Source organism: Agelaius phoeniceus, chromosome 7 (genome assembly GCF_051311805.1).
Source record: "Agelaius phoeniceus isolate bAgePho1 chromosome 7, bAgePho1.hap1, whole genome shotgun sequence".
Classification (NCBI taxonomy): Eukaryota; Metazoa; Chordata; class Aves; order Passeriformes; family Icteridae; genus Agelaius; species Agelaius phoeniceus.
The window spans coordinates 34,897,548-34,920,558 of NC_135271.1; the positions used below are offsets into that span (position 1 = coordinate 34,897,548).

General features: G+C 59.8%; 2 protein-coding genes across 2 annotated transcripts in view; both read right to left on the reverse strand.

The window, feature by feature from the left end:
- ASIC4 (acid sensing ion channel subunit family member 4) overlaps positions 1-23,011 on the reverse strand; it is a 29,201-nt gene that overhangs the window by 3,044 nt on the left and 3,146 nt on the right. The window contains exons 2-7 of the mRNA XM_054636385.2: positions 1,928-2,072; positions 1,631-1,758; positions 1,381-1,540; positions 925-981; positions 677-830; positions 190-281 (exon numbers count right to left, since the gene is read on the reverse strand). Coding sequence (XP_054492360.1) covers positions 190-281; positions 677-830; positions 925-981; positions 1,381-1,540; positions 1,631-1,758; positions 1,928-2,072 — 736 coding nt within the window. The remainder of the gene's footprint in view (positions 1-189; positions 282-676; positions 831-924; positions 982-1,380; positions 1,541-1,630; positions 1,759-1,927; positions 2,073-23,011) is intronic.
- Positions 2,078-3,000, reverse strand: LOC143694491 (acid-sensing ion channel 1C-like; the record flags this gene model as incomplete). Its single annotated transcript, XM_077181125.1, has 1 exon — positions 2,078-3,000. A coding segment is annotated over exon 1 (855 nt), but the record flags the coding sequence as incomplete, so codon positions are not given.

Genomic DNA, 23,011 nt, shown 5'->3' on the forward strand with positions numbered 1-23,011 from the left:
CAGGGTCAGCAGGCCCAAGGGTGTGGGGGACATGCGGGATAGGGGACAGTCAGCAGTGTTCCACCCTTCAGCCAGCCTGTGGCTGGCTGCTACTCTGTGTGATTCCTTCCCCACCAGACCCTCATCCTCCCAGGGCTGGGACCCAGAGCTCCACGCCTTAGGGCCCCAGAGGAAGGTGAGGGGAGTCACCGAGAAGCCCAGCAAGGTCATAGGCTTTCTTCTGCTCAATGGCTTCGTAGTTGAGCGCCTCAAAGAAGATGTCCAGCACCAGGAAGTTCTCCCTGTGGGGACACCATTGTGCTGAGCAAAAAGGGCTGGTCTGGACCCTCCTGCACCACTTCCCTCAGACCTCCCGTGTCACCCAGCCCTCCAGCTCTCAGGTGCTCCCAGATGCTCCCAGGGCCCTCGTGAATATTTGGGCTGGTGCAGTGGGGACATGGATGGGGCATGTCCCAGGCCAGGAGAGACAGTGGGGTGGGCAGGTGCTGGCAGAAGGGCTGGGAAGATTGGACAAGTTGGGAAGAAGCTCTAGTGAAAACACCCGTGCACAGAGGATGCTGCAGAAACCAAGTATGCCAGGACCCTCTCTCTGCATGCTGCCAGGAGTGGAGTGGAAGTCCCCCGGGTCCCCAGTCCCCTGCCTACCCCCTGGAATACCCCAGTGCTGGCAACTCACCGAATATAGGTCTCGTTCTTGTTGTACTTGCGGGCGAGGTAGCGCGCTGAGCCCTTGTTGGGGATGCGGACCATGGAGATCTCCTTGCCATAGCGTGTCAGGTTGCACGGTGTGGGGCAGCTGCAGCGCTCCTGGCTGTCCTCCACTGCTGCGTCTGGGGGCAGACACCCATTGGCACAGCCACAATCTCCAGCCCCTCCCTGGGGCGCTCGGCCGGCCCCTAGATGCCCACCCACTGCCGCACCTACCCAGCGTGTGGTCAGCACACTCGATGTACACATTAGGGGAGCAGATGGACTCATTGCCTGTGGAGAAGCAGGTGGTTGGGAGGGGGGGAGTCTGGCCAGATTCTGCCCCCCACTCTTAACTCACTCCCTTGGACGTAGTGCAGAGGGCAGAGTGCAGAGAGAATGGAGATGAGTGACCCTTGGGTGCAGGTTGGTTGGGGCAGATGTGGCCCAGGTACAAGGCAAACAGGGAAGGTGCTGACCTGTGGTGTAAGGAGGGTAGGACAGGGGCTGACCCAACATGTGGAGAGGATGGGGTGGTCCCTGGGTGGAGAGAGATGGGACCAGGGGAATCCTTGGGTACAGAGTGTTGGGGCAGAGGTGATCTTTGGGTGCAGACTGCAGGGAGTTGGAGCAACTCCAGCAGGACTGTTGGGGCAGTGGGGTGCCCCTAACACCATCATGCACACCCCTCACCTGGCATATGGACCATGCGGCAGTGGCAGCTCTGCACCACAGCCTCCTTCTCACACTGGAGGCGGCAGGCAGCAATGCTGTAGGTGTCATAGCCAGGCAGCAGCTGCTCCCCCTGCATGCTGGCCCGGCAGTTCCCCCACGGCTGTGGCAGGTAGGTGAGCTGTTGGGGTGAGAAGGGCATTGCTACAGGGCTGTGCTGGGCTGAGTGCCAGCAGGCACTTCCCCAGGGCTGTGGGGCATCCCGCCTTACCCGCTGCTCCTGGCAGGACACAAAGGTCTGGAAGCCAGGTGAGACACCAAAGCCCAGCTGATGGATATAGGGTGGCTCATCCTGGCTGTGGATCTGGACCCGGATGCCAGCTTCAAATGATGTCTCATCTGTGGGAGTACAGAGGTGCTGCATGCCTGCCTGCACTGACGCCAGCACCTGCACCCCTCTGATTCCCTGCTTTATCCATAATCCCCTCACAAGGTGCTCTGCCTGCCCAGCAACCCTGCATCCTAGCACCTATCACCTGTGCCCTGCCTGAGCCATAGCCCCACTTACTGGTCTCTCTCCAGATGGGCAGGTACTCTTCCTGCTGGATGTCCAGCATGATCTCCAGCCCGTTGCCCATGCCACCTTGGCGGGTCACACGTGGATTCCTTCGATCCCCATTGAAGGTGTAGCACTTACCATAGCGTGTGTAGACCTGGGGATGGAGAGAGCAGTGGTAAGGGAGCAGGCAGGGATCTGGTCAAGTATTCTGCAAGAAGGATGAGGTCCAGAAACTCCTTTTTGATTCCATAGAGGTGATGGAAGGAAGGTACAGTCTTTCATGACTTTGGAAAGGCTCATCTCAGCCTGACTCCTGACTGTACCACTCCTCCACCCTTGCTGGAGTGGAGGTGAAGCATCATTCCCAGTACCCATGGGGCAGCCCAGCTGTCCTGCACCTTCCAGAAGGGAACTCACAGGAGTGAAGTGCTGGGGGCCACAGCGCTCTCCCTGAAAGCGACACTCCACCAGCATGTCCTCGATCTGGTGGCCCAGGCGGTGAAAGAAGCTCTGCATGGTGCGCTCGGAGCGGCGGGGTGGCAGAAAGCGCGAGTAGTTGGCCAGACGCGTCAGCCAGGCACGCTGGTCCTCCCCCAGCACGGCCAGCATCTCGGGCACCAGCGAGTGGTTCTCCCGGGCCAGCCCCAGCCACTCTCCCACCGAGTAGAGGTCGGGCTTGGTGAGGTGCAGGAAGCGTGCCCGGTTGGGGTTGCAGAGGGTGACAGCCGGGAAGCGGAGCTGGGGTGCCCAGGCGAGGCGTGCGCGGGTGTGCACGGGGCGCGAGAGCAGGTGGTGCAGGCGGTCGGCGGTGCCGGTGGCCAGCAGCCCGGCGGAGGCCAGGAAGGCCAGGCTCCAGAGCAGGCGGCGCAGGCGGGACTGGGGCCGGGTACACATGTAATGCAGCCCGGGGATCCGGGTGGCTCGCAGGATGCCGACAACGAGCTGGGGTGCGCTGCTGTCCTGGGGTCGTGTCAGAACTTCCCCGTCCTGGCAGCATGCAAGGGGCAGCGGCATGGCTGCATTCAGGGTGGCTCCTCTGGAAAGTGGGCTGCAGACTGCCCCTGAAGCTGCCCAGGGTCCCTGCTCCCCTCCAGGGATCTCTCTCTCCTGGGAGGCTTTTGCTCTGCACCTTCCTGGAGATGAACAAGGCAGGCGCCTTCCTGAGCTGCTTCAGTGATGGGTGAGGGGAGGGAGAGGAGGGGGTTGCTGCAAACACGCCTTTCCCCAACCTGCATTCGGGAATGGAAAATTCCTTCTCGAGCTGGGCTGGGACAGGGGTGTGTGTTGTCTTACCCCAGGCAAGCTGAACTGGCAGCTCCCAGTGTCCCAGCACGATGGGCATCTCTGTCTGGATAGCAATGACCTCTCTCAGGCACACTGTGTGAACCCTGTGCCTAGGAATGTCATGCTTCAGCTCTTCCTCCTTGTCCCTTGCCATGCATTTCACTGTCACCACAAAATATTGCCTGGACCTCAAGGGTCCCCAGTTGTGTCTGGGGGCTGGGGACTCTGCCCCACAGAGACAGGACAGTGACAGCACTGGGAGGCCATCACCTGCTGCAAGTTCTGCTTGGGACCTTGTCTACCTTGTACCTTGGTCTCCCTGTCCCTGGAGCTGGGGTCCTCAGTGCATCTGGGCCAGGTGGGGCGGGAGAAGCAAGACTGTGGGTCAGGAGGAGTGGAACCATGGGGTGGGAGGCTGCATGACAACCCACCTGCACCTGGCGGGTGCTTTGAAGTGACGGCGAGGCTGTGATCAGAGCGCAGCAGTGGCGGGGACAGGGGGTGGGTGTCTGTACCCAGCTGTCAGCGTGGCTGGCAGCGCCCCGACAGCCTGTCAGGCGCCTTCAAAGCTCAGCACTGTACTCTCCTCAGCTTCTCATCTCCTGCTGCTGCTGCTTCCAGGCACCCACCTTTGGCACTCACCCAGCGTGGGCTGGCATGGAGAGGGGGTGTCACTCATCCTCCACAGCTCCAGGACAAGTCAGGGCTACTGGGCCCAGTGAAGGGCAGCATCAGGGCAGGAAAAGGCCAGTGGTGGCAGAAGAGATTGGAACAAAGGGAACTCCTGATGACCTCAGCAGTGACTCCCCAGCACCATCCCTGCCACAGGCCTTGATGCCTGAGCAACACGTAACTATAGCCATGATGGGGACACGGCCAGGATCCCATCTGGCAGCTTGGTTACAGGTGCTGGAGGACTTCAGGCTGGTCAGAAGCAGGACAGGCCCCGAGGGAGGCAAGCGGAGGCAGCGGGCAGCACCCAAGGGCGGCAGGGCCATGCAGGCCGTCCCTCCACAGGCCATGCCCGCCGTCCTTCCACAGGCGGTGCCCGCCGTCCTTCGCAGGCCGTGCCCGCTGTCCTCCACAGGCGGTGCCCGCCGTCCCTCCACAGGCCGTGCCCGCTGTCCCTCGCAGGCCGCGCCCGCCGTCCTTCCACAGACGGTGCCCGCCGTCCCGTCCCTCGCAGGCCGCGCCCGCCGTCCCGTCCCGCACAGGCCGCGCCCGCGGCGCCGGGCGCTCGGCGGGCGCTGCCCGGCAGGGGGCAGCAGCGCCCCGCGCTCCGCTGCCCCGCGCCCCCGCCGCCCCCGGGCGCGGCTCGGCCCAGCCTCAGGGCAGCCCCTGAGCCGCGCCGGGCGGCTGCTTAGCTCTCCGGTTTCTGCTGCAGCCCCGCCACCGGCCAGTCCAGCGCTGGGACCATCCCCGCCGCGGACTCCCCGCTCCCTGCATGCTCGGGACCCTGTGGGTCACCCCACATTACCCGCCCTGAGCTGTCCCCTCAGCGCTGTATCCCCGCAGCAGCGCCCGGACACGGCTCAGCCCCTCTCTGTGGGGCGGCTGCAGCCGGCTCGGCTCTTTGAGATTTATCGCGGCTTTGAGCGCCGGCGGCTGCCTGCCTGATACCATCAGCCACGGCACACCAGGGCAGCTTCTATATTAGTTTTCTTTAAACGGAGGATAAGCTCCCCAGGCTGGAGAAAATGTCATTTCTGTGAACGCTTCCATCTCGTGTCAGTTCAGACATCTCCGGGCGGCATGGCAATCACCCTGGAGGGGGTGAGGGATGGGGATGGGATGCAGAGGCTGGGGCATATGGGGACAGAACTTAGGGACAGGGACCAGTGTTGGGCAGGATTGGAGGCCCAGGTCCAGCTGTGGCAGTGGCCGTGTTCCAGGCAGGTGGGCATGGCTGTCGGGGAGGGTGGGGAGCAGGGGTGCCCATGGTGTCCAGCTGAGTTACTCACTTGTCGGCTACTGGGGTGCCGAGGCCAGCTGTGAAATCACACTGGCGAGAGCACAGTGCAGTCCTGAAGGGCTTTGCCTTTCCAGCATGACAAATCCAATTAGATAACAGGGAGCGCGTGAGGAGGAGGAGGAGGAGGAAGAAGAGCAGAGGAGAGCCTGCCTGTACCAGGAACAGGATTTTCTTCCCGCAGCTGACCCAGAAAAATACCTTGCAGGACTGAAGCACACATGTCCAGCCAAGGATAGCAACTGAGATATGGGCCCTTGGGCACCTGGCTCTGCCTGCTGGGCACCCAAGCATGTTACAGTCTTAGGGCCAGAGATGCAGCATTCCTGTGTTACATGCCTGTCTCCTTGCACAGCCAGTGCATACCAGTATCCCCACGCCATGCTCTCATGCAGGGGAGACCCCATTAGGGAGGTAATTTCTTGACATGATTCCTCATTTTCCTCTCTCTCCCATGGAGACACGCTGACCTTGACAGAAATAGCTGCCTGTGCCTCGGCAGGCAGATCCCAGTCAGATACTGCTGGGGACCCCAGCATCTTCTTCCCCAGCCCACACAGTTCTGGGGTTCCCCAAGTGCCCCCCATGCTCCCAAGACTTGCCTCCCAGCCCCCCTGCTGCAGGGAGCCTTTTGGGAGCAAGATGCTGACTGCCAGCATCCTCATCCTGGCTCATGCCAGCCCACCCGTGAGCACTGGGGGCATGAGGACCAGCATCAGGCATTCCCAGTCCCCCATCCCCAGTGCTGCCAGCCCATTGTGCCAGCCTCGGGCTGATCCCAGCTCATGCAGGTATTTCCATGGCTTACACGGCTCCCCACGGTATTTAGCCTCTGGAAGACGACATTAAACATTGCAGGCAGTGACAAATCCTGATTGCTCTGAGGAGACAAGAGGCCGCACTAAGCTTCCAGCCAAATGTTTTCATGCAAGGGGAACGAGCTGCAACATGTGTGGTGCCAGCGGGTCCTGCTGCTGTGTGCCTGGGCCACCCAGCCCTGTTCCCACATCCCCACTGGGACAGCCAGCCCTGTTCCCACATACCTGCAGGGGCATCCTGCCCTGCTCCCACATCCCCACTGGGACATGCAGCTGACGGGCAGGCCCTGGGCATGGGCACACCACACAGGAGCGATCACCCCAGCGTAGAAGCACCCCTGAGAACAGTCATCATTGGGGCATAATGGGGATGGGGACAGGAATGGGAGGACACCAGAGTGCTGCCCACCTGGACCTGGTGGGGATGCCAGCCCAGGGGTAACCTTGAGGGGCATGTCCAGGTACCTAAGCCCAGAGAGCAAATTATCATGAGCAAGGCTGTGGCACAAAGGAAAGCAGCCTCCAAAACTGGAAATGCTGTTTCCTGCATGTGTGCAGGCAGCTGGAGCACAGGGATGTTCCTGGACAGGAGACATGGCACAGGAGCCGGAGCCAAACTGGTATGACACTGGTAGAGCTGGGGCAATGGCACACCCACGCACCCTGCCTCCTGCTCTGCTCCTGCCCCACACTGTGGCCATCCCAGCTCTGCTGGAGCCCCTCCCCATGCCAGAGGCCCCCCCCCGAGGCAGCCCCCATCCCCACCAGCCCACTCCCCCCGCACAGCACAGCCAGCCCCGCCTGGGTGCCCCGGGAGGGAAGCCGCAGCGCTGACGCCAGCATTACAACTGCCCGGGATATGAGATCCGCTTGGATTCAGCAATTTCAACTCATTTCAAGCCCGATTCTGCAGCAATTTTCTGAGCCAGTGGGATGTTTTTGCCACTGCAAACGTCCCTTCTCATGCATGGTTGCACCATTTCCTTTCCCCGCTCCCAGGAGGATTTGGGGAACAGTGCCAGTTTGGCTCGACCCCAGCTCTGGCAGTAGCACAACCATCTCCCACGCTAGCAGCCCCTCAGTGCAGCCCCCTGCCCCACATGGAGCTGCTGGGATGCTTCCTGCAGGACAAACAGCCCTGCATATGGGGTCTGGGGCTGCTGCCTCCACGGGGCACCAGGCTCTGCATCCTCAGCCCAAACAGAGCAGGGCACCTTAGGCACAGCACACACAACTGATGGTTTAGGCTTCTTGTTTCCCCCATCCTGTGAAAGACTAAGCTCTGGAATATCTCCTGCGGCTCCCTGATCTACCTCCAAAGAAAGAAGGAAAACAGTGTGGGGCAAGGGGGCCAGAGGCTGCTGCAGGCATATCCCAGAAAGGCCAGGACCCCTCCTGCCACTGCAGCTGTGCCTCTCTCTGTGCTACAGGACAGCCCTTGCCAGCTAAGTCCCCTTGGCTAGGCCTGAGCCAGCAGTGGAGATGTGGGCGTGTGGGGCTGGCAGAGCCCTTTTCATGCCAAGCAGGCTCGCTGCTGGAATACCAATAGCTCAGCTGTGCTGCAGGCTGTGCTGCTGGCCAGCCAGAGCAGGGGGAGACACCCCAGCCCCGGCACTGGGCAGGGCAAGCATGTCACAACCAGCCTGCTGCATCAGGGACAGTGTGTAACCCATGTCCCCAGGAGCAGGTAGGATCTAGGCCAAGGCTTCCTGCTCCTAGTGGCTCCGGAGCATAGGGATGCAATGCAAGGCAGAGGGGTGCACCATGCACATGGGCAAGGACACCCTCCTGGAATATCTGCCCCAGTACTGCCAGTGGCTGTTAAAGCAGGGGGATGTTGTCACCATCCAGCTTTCAGGGTCAGCACCTGTGACAGCATGCCCAAACTCGTGTGCCAGAGAAAGACCTTTCTCTGCAAACCATTGCCTCAGGAGTCCTGCCCTGGCCAAGCCAGAAGCTTGTTCATGCCACATGGAGCCAGGGTGGCTGTGACACAGAGGGGAGTAGCTGGGGACCCCAGCTCCTCATCTCTTGACTTCACTGCACAGGCATGGCAGCACACTGAGCACACATGACAGCCTGTTGTAGCAAAGTGCCATCATGTGGTTGTACTTTCTACTCCTGCTGCTCCTGGGGGGAATTTGTCCCAGAATCTCACTCATTTCCAACCTAAATTTATTCACGGCCAGTTTTTACCATTTGTTCTCATGCCAGCATTGTCCCTTAGCTTAAATAGCTCTCTTTCCTCCCTTGTGTTTATTCCCTTGATGTATTTATAAACAGCAATCCTATCCCCTCGCAGTCTCCAGCCTGCCAGCCTTCACGTGCCAATTGCTTCTGGTTTCCTCTCCTGATTCCGCCTCTGCCTGCCTGCACAGCCTGGCTGCCCAGCACAGCATCAGGTCCAGCTCCTCAGCCCTGCCTGCCCAGAGCTCGCACACAGCTCTGCCCCTCATTCCACAGCAGCCATGGGGCAGCATCCCAAGCCGTTCGGGACTGCTGCCCCAGCTGGGGCTAGCCTGCTCCCTGCAGATCTCCTGGCAGCTTGTGCTTTCATACAGCTTGTTTTCATTGTAAGAATCCACCAAAAGCATCACCTGGGCAGGTGAAGGAGCCAACACCAAGGGAATTGCAGAAGATGAAGTGCCAGTGGCCAAGGCATGCTGCAGTGCAAGGCAGGGATATGAGGAGGAGGGCAGGCAAGAGCAGTGAAATGAGGGGGCAGGGGCTGGGGAAGTCCAGTTCATCCTGTTAGCAGCCAGAAAACCCCTCTGAGTTGCATAGCATGCTGCCCACCTACCCTGGTTTCTCCCTTAGTACGAGTGGGGTGCTGGAGCTGCAGAAGGTTTCTGCCCCATGTTTCTGCCTCCTGCTTCAGGAGGTGCTCAGGGTCCCCACGGGAAAGACTGCACCAAAGCTACACCCCCAAAAATGCCACAACGAATTTGTCGAGCTGCCAAGACTTGGCAGCTTGGGTTTGGAGTGTGCTGAGCAGCAATCCTGCCATCCCTCTGTGCACCCTCCGGCGCTCTCCAGCCGGCTTCCCACCCTCAGACACCCCCGCGCCAGGCACGCTGCTCCTGGGCACACAGCACAGCACAGCACGCTAGGGATAAGCACTGGGATGGGCTGCAGCTCAGCCTCCCTGCTGCAAACCCAACAAAACACTCACATACACGGACAGCAATAATTATGGGTTTGGGTAGCGGGCTCCCCTTGGCAGTTGGAGGAGATCCAGCACCAGGCACGGTACTGTGCTGACACAGCTGGCCCATGCCACTTGTCCTCAGGACCAGAGAAAGATCCCCAGCCCTGTGGTTTCACAGAGATGTAGCGCTGAGCCCACACGTCTTGCAGGCTGGAGGAAGCAGGGAACATCAAGGATACCCAAAAGCGGGGTATGCAATGTCCCCGGGGCTCTTTTGTGGAGCTTACGCAGCCTCTGTTCTTCGACTGTTGTCACCTCGCAGGAACCCCAGTGCCTCTGCATGGTGCTGGTTGGGTGCTGGTGGGTTTTGGCTGCAGATCCTGGGCACCCCCGGCCCTGTCTTGCTCTCCTTCGCATGCGGAGCCCTGCGGGGATGTGGCCCCGCATCCCCCCTTGGCTCCGCGGGCAGCGCATCCCCCGGGGACCGCTTCTCTTTGAAAGCAGCCGTACAGGGAGCTCTGCCGCCCGTCCCCAAAGGGTTAACAAGCAATTTCCTTTGCTGACAGCTCGGAGACCGTTCTCTATCGACTGCGGGAGAATAAGAGGGGAGAAGCAGCGAGATAAAAAGGCAGCAGAGCTGGCACCGCCTGCTTAATCCCAGCGTTTAATCTGCTGGGGCAGCGCAGGCAGCCTTATCTCGCCGTCCTTCTGCTGCTCCATCTCATTACTGCTCCCACGGCTGCCGGGAGATGGGGGAGCTGAGCCGAGGAGCGGGGCCCGGGGCAGGGATGCCGCCTGCCGCCCCGCTCAGCAGCCCCCGCTCCTGGCACCACCGCACCCCTCGGAGCCCGGCCGGAGCGGGGGGAGCACACGCGGGGATGGGCACTCAGCCTGCGCCCACGAAGCATGCTGCTCACGCCAGGCACTGTCACACGGCCTCGGGAACACACTGCTGGTGTCACACACTCAGTCACACGTTTCCTGATCACTGAGCTTCGGTGGTCCAGCCAGCATGATGCCCAAGCCCCCATGGGCTCATGAAGGATGCAGGGCTCCATGGGACAGTGCACGTAGAGCACCCTAGGGTCAGGACAGCAGCCAGGGCAGTGCCATCTTGTTCTGCATCTCCACTCTCACCCATCCAGGTATCCCCCTGCCGAGTCCCAGACCAGGCCTGCTCTTCCCACCAGGCTCACCATGGCCATTGTCCCTGGGACACACCGGCCTGGACCTAGCAGCTCCCGCCGCCTCAGGGCGGGTTAGGCGGGAGAGGAGGGGGTCCCTCCAGCCGTGGCATTTATCTGTAAATCCACAGCACTGACACGGTGAAGATGAAGCCTCTGCTCTTGCCGGGTTGTCACGGGGGTTATCCTCCTGCCTACGGATGGGTTTGCACTGATAAGATTTATTGTCACCCTGGCGGAGGTGCCAGCACCTCTCTGCCTGCTGCTCTCGCAAGGCTGTGCTGCCTGCCGGGGGGTGTTGTGAGGGGGATGAGCAGCACCTCAATGAGCAGTTGCCAGTAGAGTGGGTCCCCAAACAGAAGGAGAGCCAGACATGACCCTCTGCTCCCCACTGCTGGGGCTGATGGGCTCCCTGCCCACCTGTTGCAAGATGCCTCACACACACTCTGACCATTTCAGCAGGATGCAGGGGATACTGGTCCCTGAGCTGGACCATGCAGAGCAGAGGACACATCTGTGCTGCCATAGATTTGCTGACAGTGCTGGCATTGCAGGTCCTGTCACAGCTCGGCAGCTTTGCGGCGCTCCTGCACAGTGTGAGGTGACCGGGGCTCGTGGGGCTGCTGGGGCAGCCATGTGTGCAGCCACCACAGGCAATATGGCCTGGGTGGGGAGCAGGGGGCAGACTGCATCCTGCAGCCTGAATTCAGCACCAGAAACAGGGTAGCTATGGGAACCAGGGCTTCATGCACCCCTGTGCTCCAGGGTGACATGAGACAAGCAGGAATACCCTCAAAAGGGGAACTTGGCTCCAAAACACCCTGCTGTGCCATGATCCCTCACCTGCTCCGTGCTGCCTGCCCCCAGGCCATGCTCCCCACCACTGATTTCCCTGGGGCCAGCAGGGATTGCCCTGAGCCACCTGGTGCAACCAGGCAGGGGCTGAACCAGGCTAAATCCCCGAGCAGCAGGAGGGGTAGCCACCTGCCAGCATCCTCCCCATCTCTGAAGGCACCACATAAGCCCCACACAGCTCTCACACCTCCCTGCCCCATCCAAACTCCCACCTCTTCCCTTTCTCCTCCCCTCCAGCCGCTGACCCCCGACACTGCTGTGGGCTTTGCTCTCTCTGACAACATGAATTTGACTCCAATATGTCAGAACTGAAGGAAACAACATGCAAGGAAACAGCCTGAGTGAGCCCTGGATGCACCCTCCTCCTCAGGGCCAGGGATGCACCCCCTTCCTGGGGCCAAGAGGCCAGTGGGGATGATGGTGCAACCCGACAGCACACAGGGAGTCCTAGTGAAGTGGGGTGATCACAGCTCAGTGGGAAAGGGCTCCTTAATAGCTGAGCCCTTTTAGCAGAGATTAGGGAGCTGCACTGCTTTGATCTTTGATTGCCAATTTGCATCTTGAAGGCGCTGGGACCTCATCCAGCCTCAGCGCAGCCCTTTGTGGTTATCTCGTGGCTAATGGATTTGTTCTTAATGCCGGAGCGTGCAGGCTAAAGGCTGATTAAACCCTCTCCGCGGCGCTAAATCAATGGAACAAACATGATAGGGGTTGGCTTTCCCCAGCCTGGGTGCTCCTGGGCAGAGGGGCTGATGGAGAGAGCCCCTGCACCCGGGCACTGACAGGGGATCCCTCCTTGGGGCTGCCGGCAAGGGGAAGAGCTGCGGGTACTGGCAGGCAGGGACAACCTGCAGCCCATATCCTTCTGTCCCTATCGTCCCCATTGTCTGCTCTCCATGGAGGTGATGGGCTGTGTGTCTCAGGACTCCCAAGGCATCTGCTTCTCCTGCATGTTTGGGTCACATTGCCCATATGCTGGTCCTTGGCACCTGCAGGAGCTCCTCAGTTGTCCTCTTCAGCTCCTCCCAGCTCCCAGGGCTTGCTGTGGGAGCAGGGACAGGGATGGGGGAAGGCAACCTGCCCCTGCAGCTGGGGACCTCCTTCTCCCCTCTTTACACCCCTTTGTCTCCCACACAAAGGGGAGCAGCAGTGGCAGCTCCCACCTCATCTCTTCAGACCATTTCCCCTGCCCTGTTTGGATCCAGTGCCTCATTCCTAGGACTGTATGCTGCTCCCAGCATTCCATACATCACATGCTGGGAGCAGATATATCTGTGCACACTTTCCATAATGTCTGAGATGTCCATTGCATGGCCAGCTTCAGAAAAATACAATTCCCATTGTGTATGCAGGCAGCACAAACAGAGGGGTCAAAATGCTCCCTGCTCACTCATGCCCCAGGAAAAGCTGGTCCTTCCTCCTAATCACTGCCTGGGCTGTGGGCCTGGGAATGGGGGCTGAGCACCTGAGACAGGCAGGACTAAAGATTTGGGGACTAGGAGCTGTGGGGAATATGAGTGAAGATGAGGGTTGTGTGGCTGCACGCTGGGAGGATACTGTCTGAGAGCATTTTGCAACTTCTGGTTTTTGCAGGGCTCATGGCATTGCCCCGGCTGCTGCCAGGTCAAAGCTACCTGCAGTTGACAGGAGCCCTGATCAGGGACCTTACTCCAGAGCCCTGCTCCTGTGCTGGAGGATGACACATGACCTGCAACGCAGGTAAGCTCAGAACAGCACCCTGCTGGGAACCAGTCCATGGGGAAAAGGCGTTGGAAGCCCCCCATGGGCCCCAGACTGTGCCCATGCCAGGCTCAACCCCAGTGAGCAGCTGCCTCAGAAGCAGCTGAGCTGCTGCACAGCATGGAGCTGGTGGGATCACACACTGAGATTCCCATCGGCAAAGCTCACTATTGAAACATCTCCTCTTTGCCAATATTTGCCAAGCATGGGAGATAAAGTAGCTACAAGTCGTCAATGCCGGAATTTCGGTCCACTAAGGCTGGCAGTGGAGGGGCAGCCGGGCAGTCAGGCAGCTCCCAGGGGTGGGGGGTCCTGCCAGCTCAGCCCACCAAGCCCCCTGCAGCAGTGCAAGGAGAGCCAGGATCCCTCCATGCTGGTGCACACCTCCTCTGGAGCCTGGGATGGATGCTGCTGCCAAGGGCACCACTGCCTGTGCCACCCTGCCCTGGGCATCAGCACAGCCCTCCCTCCTGCCAGAACCCCCACCTCTGCACCATGACAGCCATCTCTACCATGTCAGCATCTCCCTGAAATTCTCAATGCAGCACCAATCCCCTGGCTCCAGCGCTGGGCATCCACTCCATGTCATCCCAGTGACCCCAGTATCACTGCCCTGCCCTGCCTGCACCACACATCCCTTTCTCCCCCTTGCTCAAGGCTGCCTGTGCAGTCTCTGCAGTAGTCCATAAGAGGATGAGACAGGACACAATGCTGAGATACAGCTCCTGGAGGAGAAGCCCAGAGCATTATCAGCACAGGGAGTTAATTAAGGTCATGTCAGGCGATAAGGAAACAGGATGTCAGAGCAGCAGCAGCAGCACAGGGGGGTCAGAGCCTGAAAAACTCCCTCTGAAAAGCAGCTCCACTGAGATGTGATCAGCCAGGTGCTTGGGGACAGAGCAGCTGTCACGGCCACACAGGCAGGGCTCCATGTATGGCACTGTACATGCTGTACCATGCCCAGTAGAGGACAGAATGGGATGGGGTAAAATGGGATGGGGATGAGGATGGGTGGAGTGGGGTGGGGATGGAGATGGGGTGGAATGGGATGGGAATAGGGATGGGCAGGAGACCTGGTAATACACCATTTCCTGGGCCAGGAGAGCCTTCTGAACAGTCCTGCTTACTTCCTCCTGTCTTTAGGAAGAAGCAATGCATCTTGGTGTGACCAGTGTCATGCCAACAGGGCAGGAATTACCGTGAACCCCTGCCCATAATTAGCACATGTAATTGCAGACACTCTCTAATTATCAGGATCTCAGAGCTGGGTATGGCAGACTGCTTGACAATGCTTGCATTGCTCCTGCCTCAGACTGTTCACCCTCTTGCTCAGTGATGACTTCACCCCCGAGCCAGGCAGTGCCATGGGGCTGGGAGAGCCAGCCTGACCTGGCATGGCACACCACAGTCACAGCAGGGTGGTGGGAGCAGGCTGTGGACAGGGGGACAGCACAGGGGACACGCCGCCAGTGCAAATCCATCTTTCCTGCACAAATTGCAGCACGACCTGTTGCCCTGCCTTGCTGGGCAAGTGCTGAGCTGATGGGACATAATTAATACTTGCATCAATCTCAGCTGGATTTGCATAGTGCCCTCAGTCCCAGGCTGCTCAGGAAGGCAGGCTGCTCCCAGCCTTTCCCAGGGGCAGCAGCACCAGATGCTGGGCTGGCCCTGCCTCCTCTGCAGGAGTCACAGCCCCAGCATGGCCCCTGACTTGCCCCCACATGCACCCTAGCCCTCCTTGCACTGCAGGCCCCTTCCCTTCCCTGCTCCAGCCACTGGAGCATTGAAGACAGATGGAGATGCTTCTCTCTGCTGTGGTCTCTCCCTCACTCCTTGTGCTATGAAGAAATTGTGGAGACAGCAGCTTGGGAGTGAAGGACGCAGCAAGTTTTGGAGGGCAAAGGGATAAGGCTGAGCTGCAAACACCCCCAGGCAGCTGGGAAGGGCATGGCAGTGCCCACCTCTGCATGCCCAGATGGAGTTAAGGTCCTTGAGAGAAAGGCAGCATCCACAGACAGTGCCTCTTTCCTGGAATACTCAGTTCCCTCCTGCCCCGGTGCTGCTCCCATGGCCCAGGTGAATCCCCCCATCTCATCAGTGAAGGGGTCTGGGAGAAAGAAGATCCAGGGGAGAAAAGACCCTGGGGTGGTGGCAGGAACACCAGGATGCAGACAGGGACCACAGCCCTCACCTTGCTGCCCTGTGGGGGGGTAGAGGGACGGGGCAGTACAGGGATGTGCAGGGTGTCACTGACCCCAGAGATGACAGGCTGGTGACATATCCTCGTGCAGCTGAGCACAGTGCCTCTGCATGGCTGCTGACACCACTGACAGCTGCTCCCAGCCCCGTGACACCGCAGGGACCGCCACACTCCAGGCACAGCCGGACTATCGACGGATACAGAGCGAGACATGGGCACATCTCCAGCCCCTGGCCCTGCTCACAAGCTCTCTGCAGCCCCTGCCATCGATGTGTTCCACCCCTGCCTGGCCAGAGGACCCACAGCATCTGCAGCACCTGCATCACCTACAGCACCTGCTATCCAGCCCACCCTGCACACGGGGGACGTGGCCACTGATTGTGACTGTGTCCAGAGTGGGGTCACACTGATTGCAGCTGCCCAGATGAGTGCATCCAGCTCAATCAGAGCTGCACAGCCCTCCTGCATGCCGGGCACCGGGAATTAAACTGCTAATGAGCTGCTGGCTGGAGGGCCGGCAGTTAGTCATTAATCAGAGGCTCTATTCTGACAAGGCTGTGCCTCCTCTCCCTTCCTGCCCTGCACGTCCAAGAGCAAGTGGCCAGCAGTGACCAGGGTGTCCCTCAGACCCTGCTCCCTGCCTGACTCGGCTCCAACACAAAGAGGGGTCCCCAACCCCTGTGCCACTGGGACACAGTGCCTACAGGTCCTTCCAGCCACTGGCTTTCCCGTCCCCCAGCTCCTCCTCCACTCACCTCCCCCAAGCTGCCATCAGGTGAGAACCTTTTGTTCTGCTGGAAGAAAACCTGTTGAGCCCAGCTGAGCTCAGCTGATGCTCATCATGTGCAGAGTGTGCTCAGGCTTCTGTCTGAGAGCCCAGAGATGAGCCAAGTGATCTGGAGAGCATCTGCAGAGGGGCTTCACAAGGGTGGCAGGGGAGGATCAGCCATGCAGCCAGTGATAGCTCCTGGGGACAGAGCAGGCACATGCAGCAGCCCTGAGTCCCAGTGCACCAGGGTGGAGGTCCAGTCCCCTGACCCAATCCAGCAGCGCCATTTTCCACCCTCACCTTCTGCCTTCTGCTGGCACAATGGTGGCATGGTGGGTGATGGGGCTGGCAGAGCCCTGCCTGTGCCTGGCACAGCACAGAGGGCATGGTGGGGGAAGGCTTTGCAATGTGAGCCATTCACAGAACAGTGCAGGGAGCTGCAGGGAAGCTACTTGACCTTGAGCCTGCCTGCTCCCTGCTCGAACCCTTCATGGTCATGGCAGAGTCAGGACAGGGCAGGACATGGCAGAGGTGTCAGCACCCTCCTGTCCTCTCACCCTCCCTTGGCAGTGCCTGGGAGAAAAGGCCAGGAACTGGCAAGGAGCAGGTTAGAGATGCACGTTTTCCTCTATTGCACAATTAATCATGAGAAGTTTTTCCTCCTTTCGTGCATGAAACAGAATTTGGCAGGGCACTCTGACCACAGGGACTGGCTGCATGCTCTCCAGTAAAAACCCAGCCACATCTGGCTAAGAAATAACCTCAGAGCATCCCTGTGTGTGCAGGTGGAGAGAGACAATGCTAGGCCAGGCAGAAAAATCCAGTGGGGTTTGGTTTGCAGCCCCTCATGTAGTAAGCACCTTCAGCTCCTGGTGTTTGTTCCCCCCTCCTCATCCCCCTGCACACACATGGCCATGTTGAGTTGTTGGTGCCTTCATCCCTGCCTGTAGGCCCTGTTATTCCAGTTGTGGACATAAAAATGCCCGGGCAGGGACGTCCACGCTGTGGCAGCATCCCCTGTCTGAGCTCTCATCCCACCCTGTCTGCCTCCCCCTGCCCACTCCATCCACTAGCCTGACTGGAGCCTCAGCCCATCCTTTCCCAGAGGGAAAGCGAGCTGAAGCCTCCCCAACAGCGTTCCAGTTATTTGTTATTGGAAAAAGGGGGAAATACGTTTTTCTACAATTATTGTTTTTTCCACCTGACTGGCTGCAAACTTGTTAATTTTTTTCTTTAATGTGTGAACAGTGTCGACGGCAGCTGCATGTCAAATGACTCTACGCCCTATCTGCGGGTCCCTGGCTGGCTTTCAGCACTCGCACCGCAAACATTGCCTTCTATAAATAAAGGCCTATATCTCATCAATGGCAGAACAGCAGAGCTTTATATAGTCGTCTTACATAAAACCGTCTCTCTTTATGGGCTTCAAACCATTTGCGTCACTTAGTGCAGCTCCGTAAACCTCCTTCCCCAGACACTCTCTCATGGAGGGAGACCCGGCACGGCTGCCCCATGCCCCAGGGAGGAGCTGGGATCCCCTCTCTGCCTGGGGCTGTCCCCCGGTGCCTTTGCAGGGCCAGGTGGCAGCTGGGTCCTTGTTCCCCTACCCCACAGCCTTGGCATGTGCCTCCCTCCAGCCCGCCCAGCCTTGGCACCAAGTGCCAGGATGGCAGCCGGCACTGCCAGGCACTCCAGAGCTTGGGGATGGTTGGCCAAGGGCCAACATCACTCACTGTGCCCTTGTGACCTTGTCCCTGACACCTGTCCTGGGGCAGCACAGTCATGGATGCTGGGAGGTGCTGTTCTGTCCTCTGTCACTCGGGAATCAGGGACCTGAGGGCGCAGGGTGACTGGGGACACGGTGCCAGGCTGGGGGGACAGACCAGCTCACAGCAGCTCTAACTCTGACATGCAGAGAGCACAAGTCTGGCCATGGCTTTCAACCCAACTGCCCAGTGAGCGTCTGTAGTGCAGGATCCTGGGGGCTGCCCCCATGGCCACAGGTCCCAGCCCCAGGCTCCTGCAGTCCCCAGGGCCCCTGGCTCCATATGGCAGAGCCTTCCCTCCGGCTCGCCCGCAGGCACCCGCCTGCCCGCGGCGATGGATCGTGGGGGGGTGATGAGGGGGGCGGGGGTGCAGAGACTCCTACTGGGGCTGCAGCAATGCCGGCCTGCAGGAGGCAGCCCACACCCCTTCTGGGACTCCAGGAGCTGGGGGGGGGCACGGGGGGAGTGACAGAGCTGCAGAGACCGTGGTGACAAGCCTTCCTTTACCTCCATGACATCCCAGCTGACTACCCCAGGGGGCTGGAGCCTGAAGGAGACAGGGATCTAACAGCATCATGGCACTGGAGCCTGTGGTGCACTCTGACCCATGGCTGTCCCCAGTGCTGTCCATGGGACCCCTGCCACAGCTGGCACTGGCATAAAGGATGGGGCCACAGCAATGCCCTTCAGCAGTGGGGCCACATGGCATCCAACCATGCCGCTGGCACAGGGCACCTGCACCGCAGCCAGCCCTGCCCCATGCCCAGCCAGCCATGCAGCACCCCATGAACCCCCCTGCCCCATCTGCCACCCTGCCCCCTGTCAGCCCTACTGCCCTGTGTTCCCACTGCCCCATGGTCCCACTGTGGCCCCAGGCACCAGCCAGCACCAGCTCCTGGAGCCAATCCCCTCTGCTATCTTGTCCCCATTCCTCTCGCAGCCATCCGAGGTGCCCAGCCCCCTCTGCAGCCAGCAGTGCCCCACAGTCACCCCACGGGTGCCCTAGCCCCAGGGGGCAGCACTGTCCCCCTCCACTCAGCCTGGCACGTGGGCCCAGCCTCACGGCACGTCCCACATCCCTGGGGAGACACACCAGGCGCGGGCGTCCTGGCCGCTGGCTCCCCCCGTATCAGAGACAGGCTTATTAAGTGTGTGATATTAAATTACCCAGATAAGAGCATAAGAGCTTTTAAAGTCAATTCATTAAATATAATTATGAAGAGAGCTTTTTTATGCTCACGGTGATCCGATCTCAATCAGGGAGACGGTGGGAAAGCCGTCGGCTCCTCCAGCATCTCTGCTCCCCCGCTGCGTCGCCTCCGCACCCCCCTGCTCCCCCGCCTCGCCCCCCTCCTGCAGGGAGCTGGCACCCACCACCATGGCCCTTGATGCCTACCCCACTCCCCTGGCACCCTCTCTGCAGTGCTGCTGCTGGTGTCAGTGCCACCCTGCTTGGATGGAGGTGGCATGGGGGTCCGCTTAGCAAAGGAAGGGGAAGGGGAGGCAATGGGTGTGAGATGGTGGGGGCAGTGGCAGTGGGGTAGAGGGCAGCAGGGTGTGGAGATGCTCAAGCACAAGAGGCAGGGGGCTGGGAGCCCCGTATAGGTTCTTCCCAGCCATGGATCCCCTTGTCCCCATGATCCAGCCCCCTTGCTGTCCCCTGCAGACCAGCCTCCTCAGACACCTAATGATGCATCACTCCTCAGGCAGGAGGGGTGCATGCTTGCCTCCCATCCCACATTCATTAATGGCACTTTGTGACCAATTAGTATCTTCCAACCAGGTGGAACCTGTCCTGACCCATGGCCAGATCCCTCATGTGCATGCCAGGCCTTTGCACCAGGCACCCCTCTTGCTCCATGCACCCCCAGCCATAGCCCATGGTGCAGATGCACTTGGGGCTGTTCCCAGATTTATTGGGGGAATCCATGAGGAAGCAGTGGTCTCAAAGATACCTCATGACCCCCACACCAATAATGTCTTCCCAGCCATCTGAAAGAGAGTCAGATTGCCAAAACGCCTGCTTGTCCCCTAGTCACCCCACCCCACTGTCATGAGGGACTTTGCAGCGACACCCCTAGGTGCAGCCAACCCCTTGTTCTCCTACCACAGTGTCCCAAAATCCCATTATCCCCAAATCCACACACTTGCACCTGGGACAAGGAGCAGCAGCATGGCTGGCAGGGAGCAAGGTGGGCTCCACACTGGGGTCCCTGCAGAAGGCTTCGGTGGGGGCTGGTGGGAGCAGCTACCCGCTGCTGGGAGCTGCTGGACTGACATTTATTTTTAGACGTGAATTGTATAAATTAGCATTTCTCAGCGGATTAAGCAGCAGGAATTGTGTAAAATTAAATGGCAACGAATTGCATTAAAGTCCCCCGTTTTCTGGCACAAACAGCGCCTCGAGCCGTGCCCAGGCGGCTCATGTGTAACAGCGCCGGAGATGGCGCTGCGCTGCTCCGGACAGAGCACGGCCAACCTGCGACGCGTCTGCACTGCCCGGGACACAGGGCTGGAAAGGCACAAGCACAGTGGCCAGACTGCGAGGATGGAGGGCTCCAGATGGGCTGTGAGCCCCTGAGTAGCTGGCTAAGGCGCTGGGCTGGGACCGCAGGATGTGGATGCAGTGAGTGGAATGCTGTAACCCAGATGAGCACAGATGGGCTCAGTTGAGCAGCTCGCGGGCATGGGATCAGTGAGGGATGCTCCAGCCTCTCCTGGGCACTGACACCACCAGCCCCAGCCCAGCCAGTCCCTGCCAGGCATGGCAGGACACCCATCACAGTCACGGCCATGTCACTCTCCAAAGGAGGTGATGCTGTGCTGGGACCCCAAGAGCCACTCTGTGCCCCAGCCAGGGCAGGTTCTACAGTACCTGGAGCCCACTGAGCAGCTGAGGGAGGCCCAGCCCTGCACAGGAGTACAGGGAAAATGGAGTGGTTGAATGCCAGGGGCTGAGCAGGCACCAGGCAGGGCAGGGCAGGTGAAAAACAATCAGTCCATCTCTTTTACCCAGTAAAAATAGGTTGAAAATGTGACATTTATTAAGTACGATTCTGGTGGAAAGGTCAGAGAGTTCCCATGTCAGGAACAGTGGGAGAGCCTTGCTGGGAGGAGGCGACAGCCTGCTGCCCCCGCCCACCCCGTGAACCAGGATCTCCTGTGTGCATGTGGAATGCAACTGAGGATGTTGCCCGTCTCAGCACAGGGCTTCCCCCTCTGGGGTCGGCACGGGGTGCTGGGGAGATCCCTCTCACAGCCCAAATCCCGGGCAGGTAGGAGGCCTAGCATGGAGAGCCGGGGCCGCTGCCAGCTCCGAGAGGCACTGCCAGCTCTCAGCAACCTCCCTGCTCCCCCCCAGCTTCCAGCCCCGGCACAACTGGCTTCGGCAGCCACACATCACAAACAAAAGGCTTTTGACAACGAATGAGGTTTTGAGAAAGGCACTGGGCTCCTTCCCGGCCGCGAGAGCGGAGGCTCCTGCTGCAGCCACTGCCGGCAAACAGGCGGGATGCTGCTGCCAGCTGAGGGGGGCCCCTCCATGCGCTTCTTCCCACAGCCCCCAAACTCCTGCACACCCCATCTGGCTGTACCCCCATCTCCAGAGCACTGTCGGGAAGGCTCCCCCTTGCCTCAGTGCCACCTGACATGGCCAGAACTGGCCTCTGGTTGTGGCTGTACTGGGGTGCCAGGCAGGGAGCTTAGGGGGATGCAAGCCACCCGCAGCAGCTCAGCCCCAGCCCTGTGGGGACACTTCCCAGCCTCCTGCTGAATGGCATGTATAGAGCACCACGAATTTCCTGCACCAGCACCCTCAGCTCTGCAGCTGCACTGCCCAGCCAGGAGTGCTCCCCACCAAGGCACCCATCGGACAGCCCAGTGTTAGCGGGCACTGGGCAGTGCCCCGAGCACTGCAGGGCCTGGGGGGCTGTGCAGCATGGTGGGCACAGCTCAGTGGGTCAGAAGAGGCTCTGCCAAGGCTCCAGCATGGCCCTCTAGCAGCCAGCACGGGGGCACATTTGTCAGCAGGGCTGCAGGGAGCCTTGCTGCGGCTCAGGGTTGTCCCCGCCGCTGGGGAGATTTACAGCCCAGCCGGGCTTTATTACATGGAAGATGCTTACGCTGGGGATTTTTTTTTTCCCGATAGTTTCTTAATTTGCTGTCCCATAAAGAATGTGGATTTGTGACGTTGAATAGGGGAAGATCATTTAGCACTCACGGCTCTTACTTAAAGGATCCGCACAAGTTATTTATTGCGTGAGCACGGGCTGCAAGCAGCAGTGCAAGGGGACATGCTCCAGCCCTGGCACTGCTCCTGCTCCTGGACAGGCAGTCGGCGGCAGCCCCACAGCTTGGCCACTCTCATGCTGAAAAACTTCCAGCCTCTGGACAAAGTCCACCTCGTGCCCAGAGGGAAGGAAAGACTCCAGCGCTCCTGCAAGCATGGCTGCAGGGAAAGCTCCTTCCCTTCTCCAGTGTCACTGGGGGACAGTCTCTACTACAGAGGCTGCTCACTGTGGGCTCAGTGCCCTGGGACCCCAAGCCATTTGCCCTACTGGGATGTGCTGCAGTCTGGGAGCCCCCCATCACTGCTAGGACATGCTGTGACTCACACACTCGCCCACAGCAGAGCAGGCACAAAAGCTTTCTGAACATGAAGGCTCACATGGGGACCCAGAAATGGGACCAACAAAGCTTGGAGCTCCCCACCACATAAGCAGCCTTCACTGGGGCCACAGCTACGAGGCACAGGAGTACCCAAGCCCACACAGCACAGCTGGGACTCAACCCGCCTGCCAAGAAGCCTGTGTTGTGTTTCAGTCATTCCCAGGAGGCACAAGGGACCGATTTGGCTTAGGGAATGGGAGTAGAAGGTTCCAGCTGCAAATGGTGTGATGCCTTGACAGGTCCCACTGCTGCATGGAAGGGCTCTGGGACATGTTATGTGGCAGAGAGTTGTATCACATCTTCACCATCCCTCCCCACACTCATCTCTGCAGCCTCTCCTGCCCCAGGTTCACCCCTTTGCTGCAGGCAAGTAAGAGGCGACAGGTACGCCCCTTTCTGCTGACAGCCCCTGATACCTCAAAGGCCAGAAATGTAGAGCTGTGGACAGGGTGGGTGGAGGGTTTAGGAGCCCTATGCTCCCCTTCTTTGGGCATAAGCCCATGGGTCGGCTGGCAACTAGCCATTCTTACACCTGAAACCTGCTCCAGTGCAGAGTGCCAGCACACCAGAGCCTGGCTGCCTGGGCATCCCCAGGGCATTCTCATAAGCAGATGAGGTAGGCAGGCCAGCTGGTCCTGCACAGCCACATGCTGAGAAACTGGGTCCCAGTGACTGTCCTGGTGGTCACC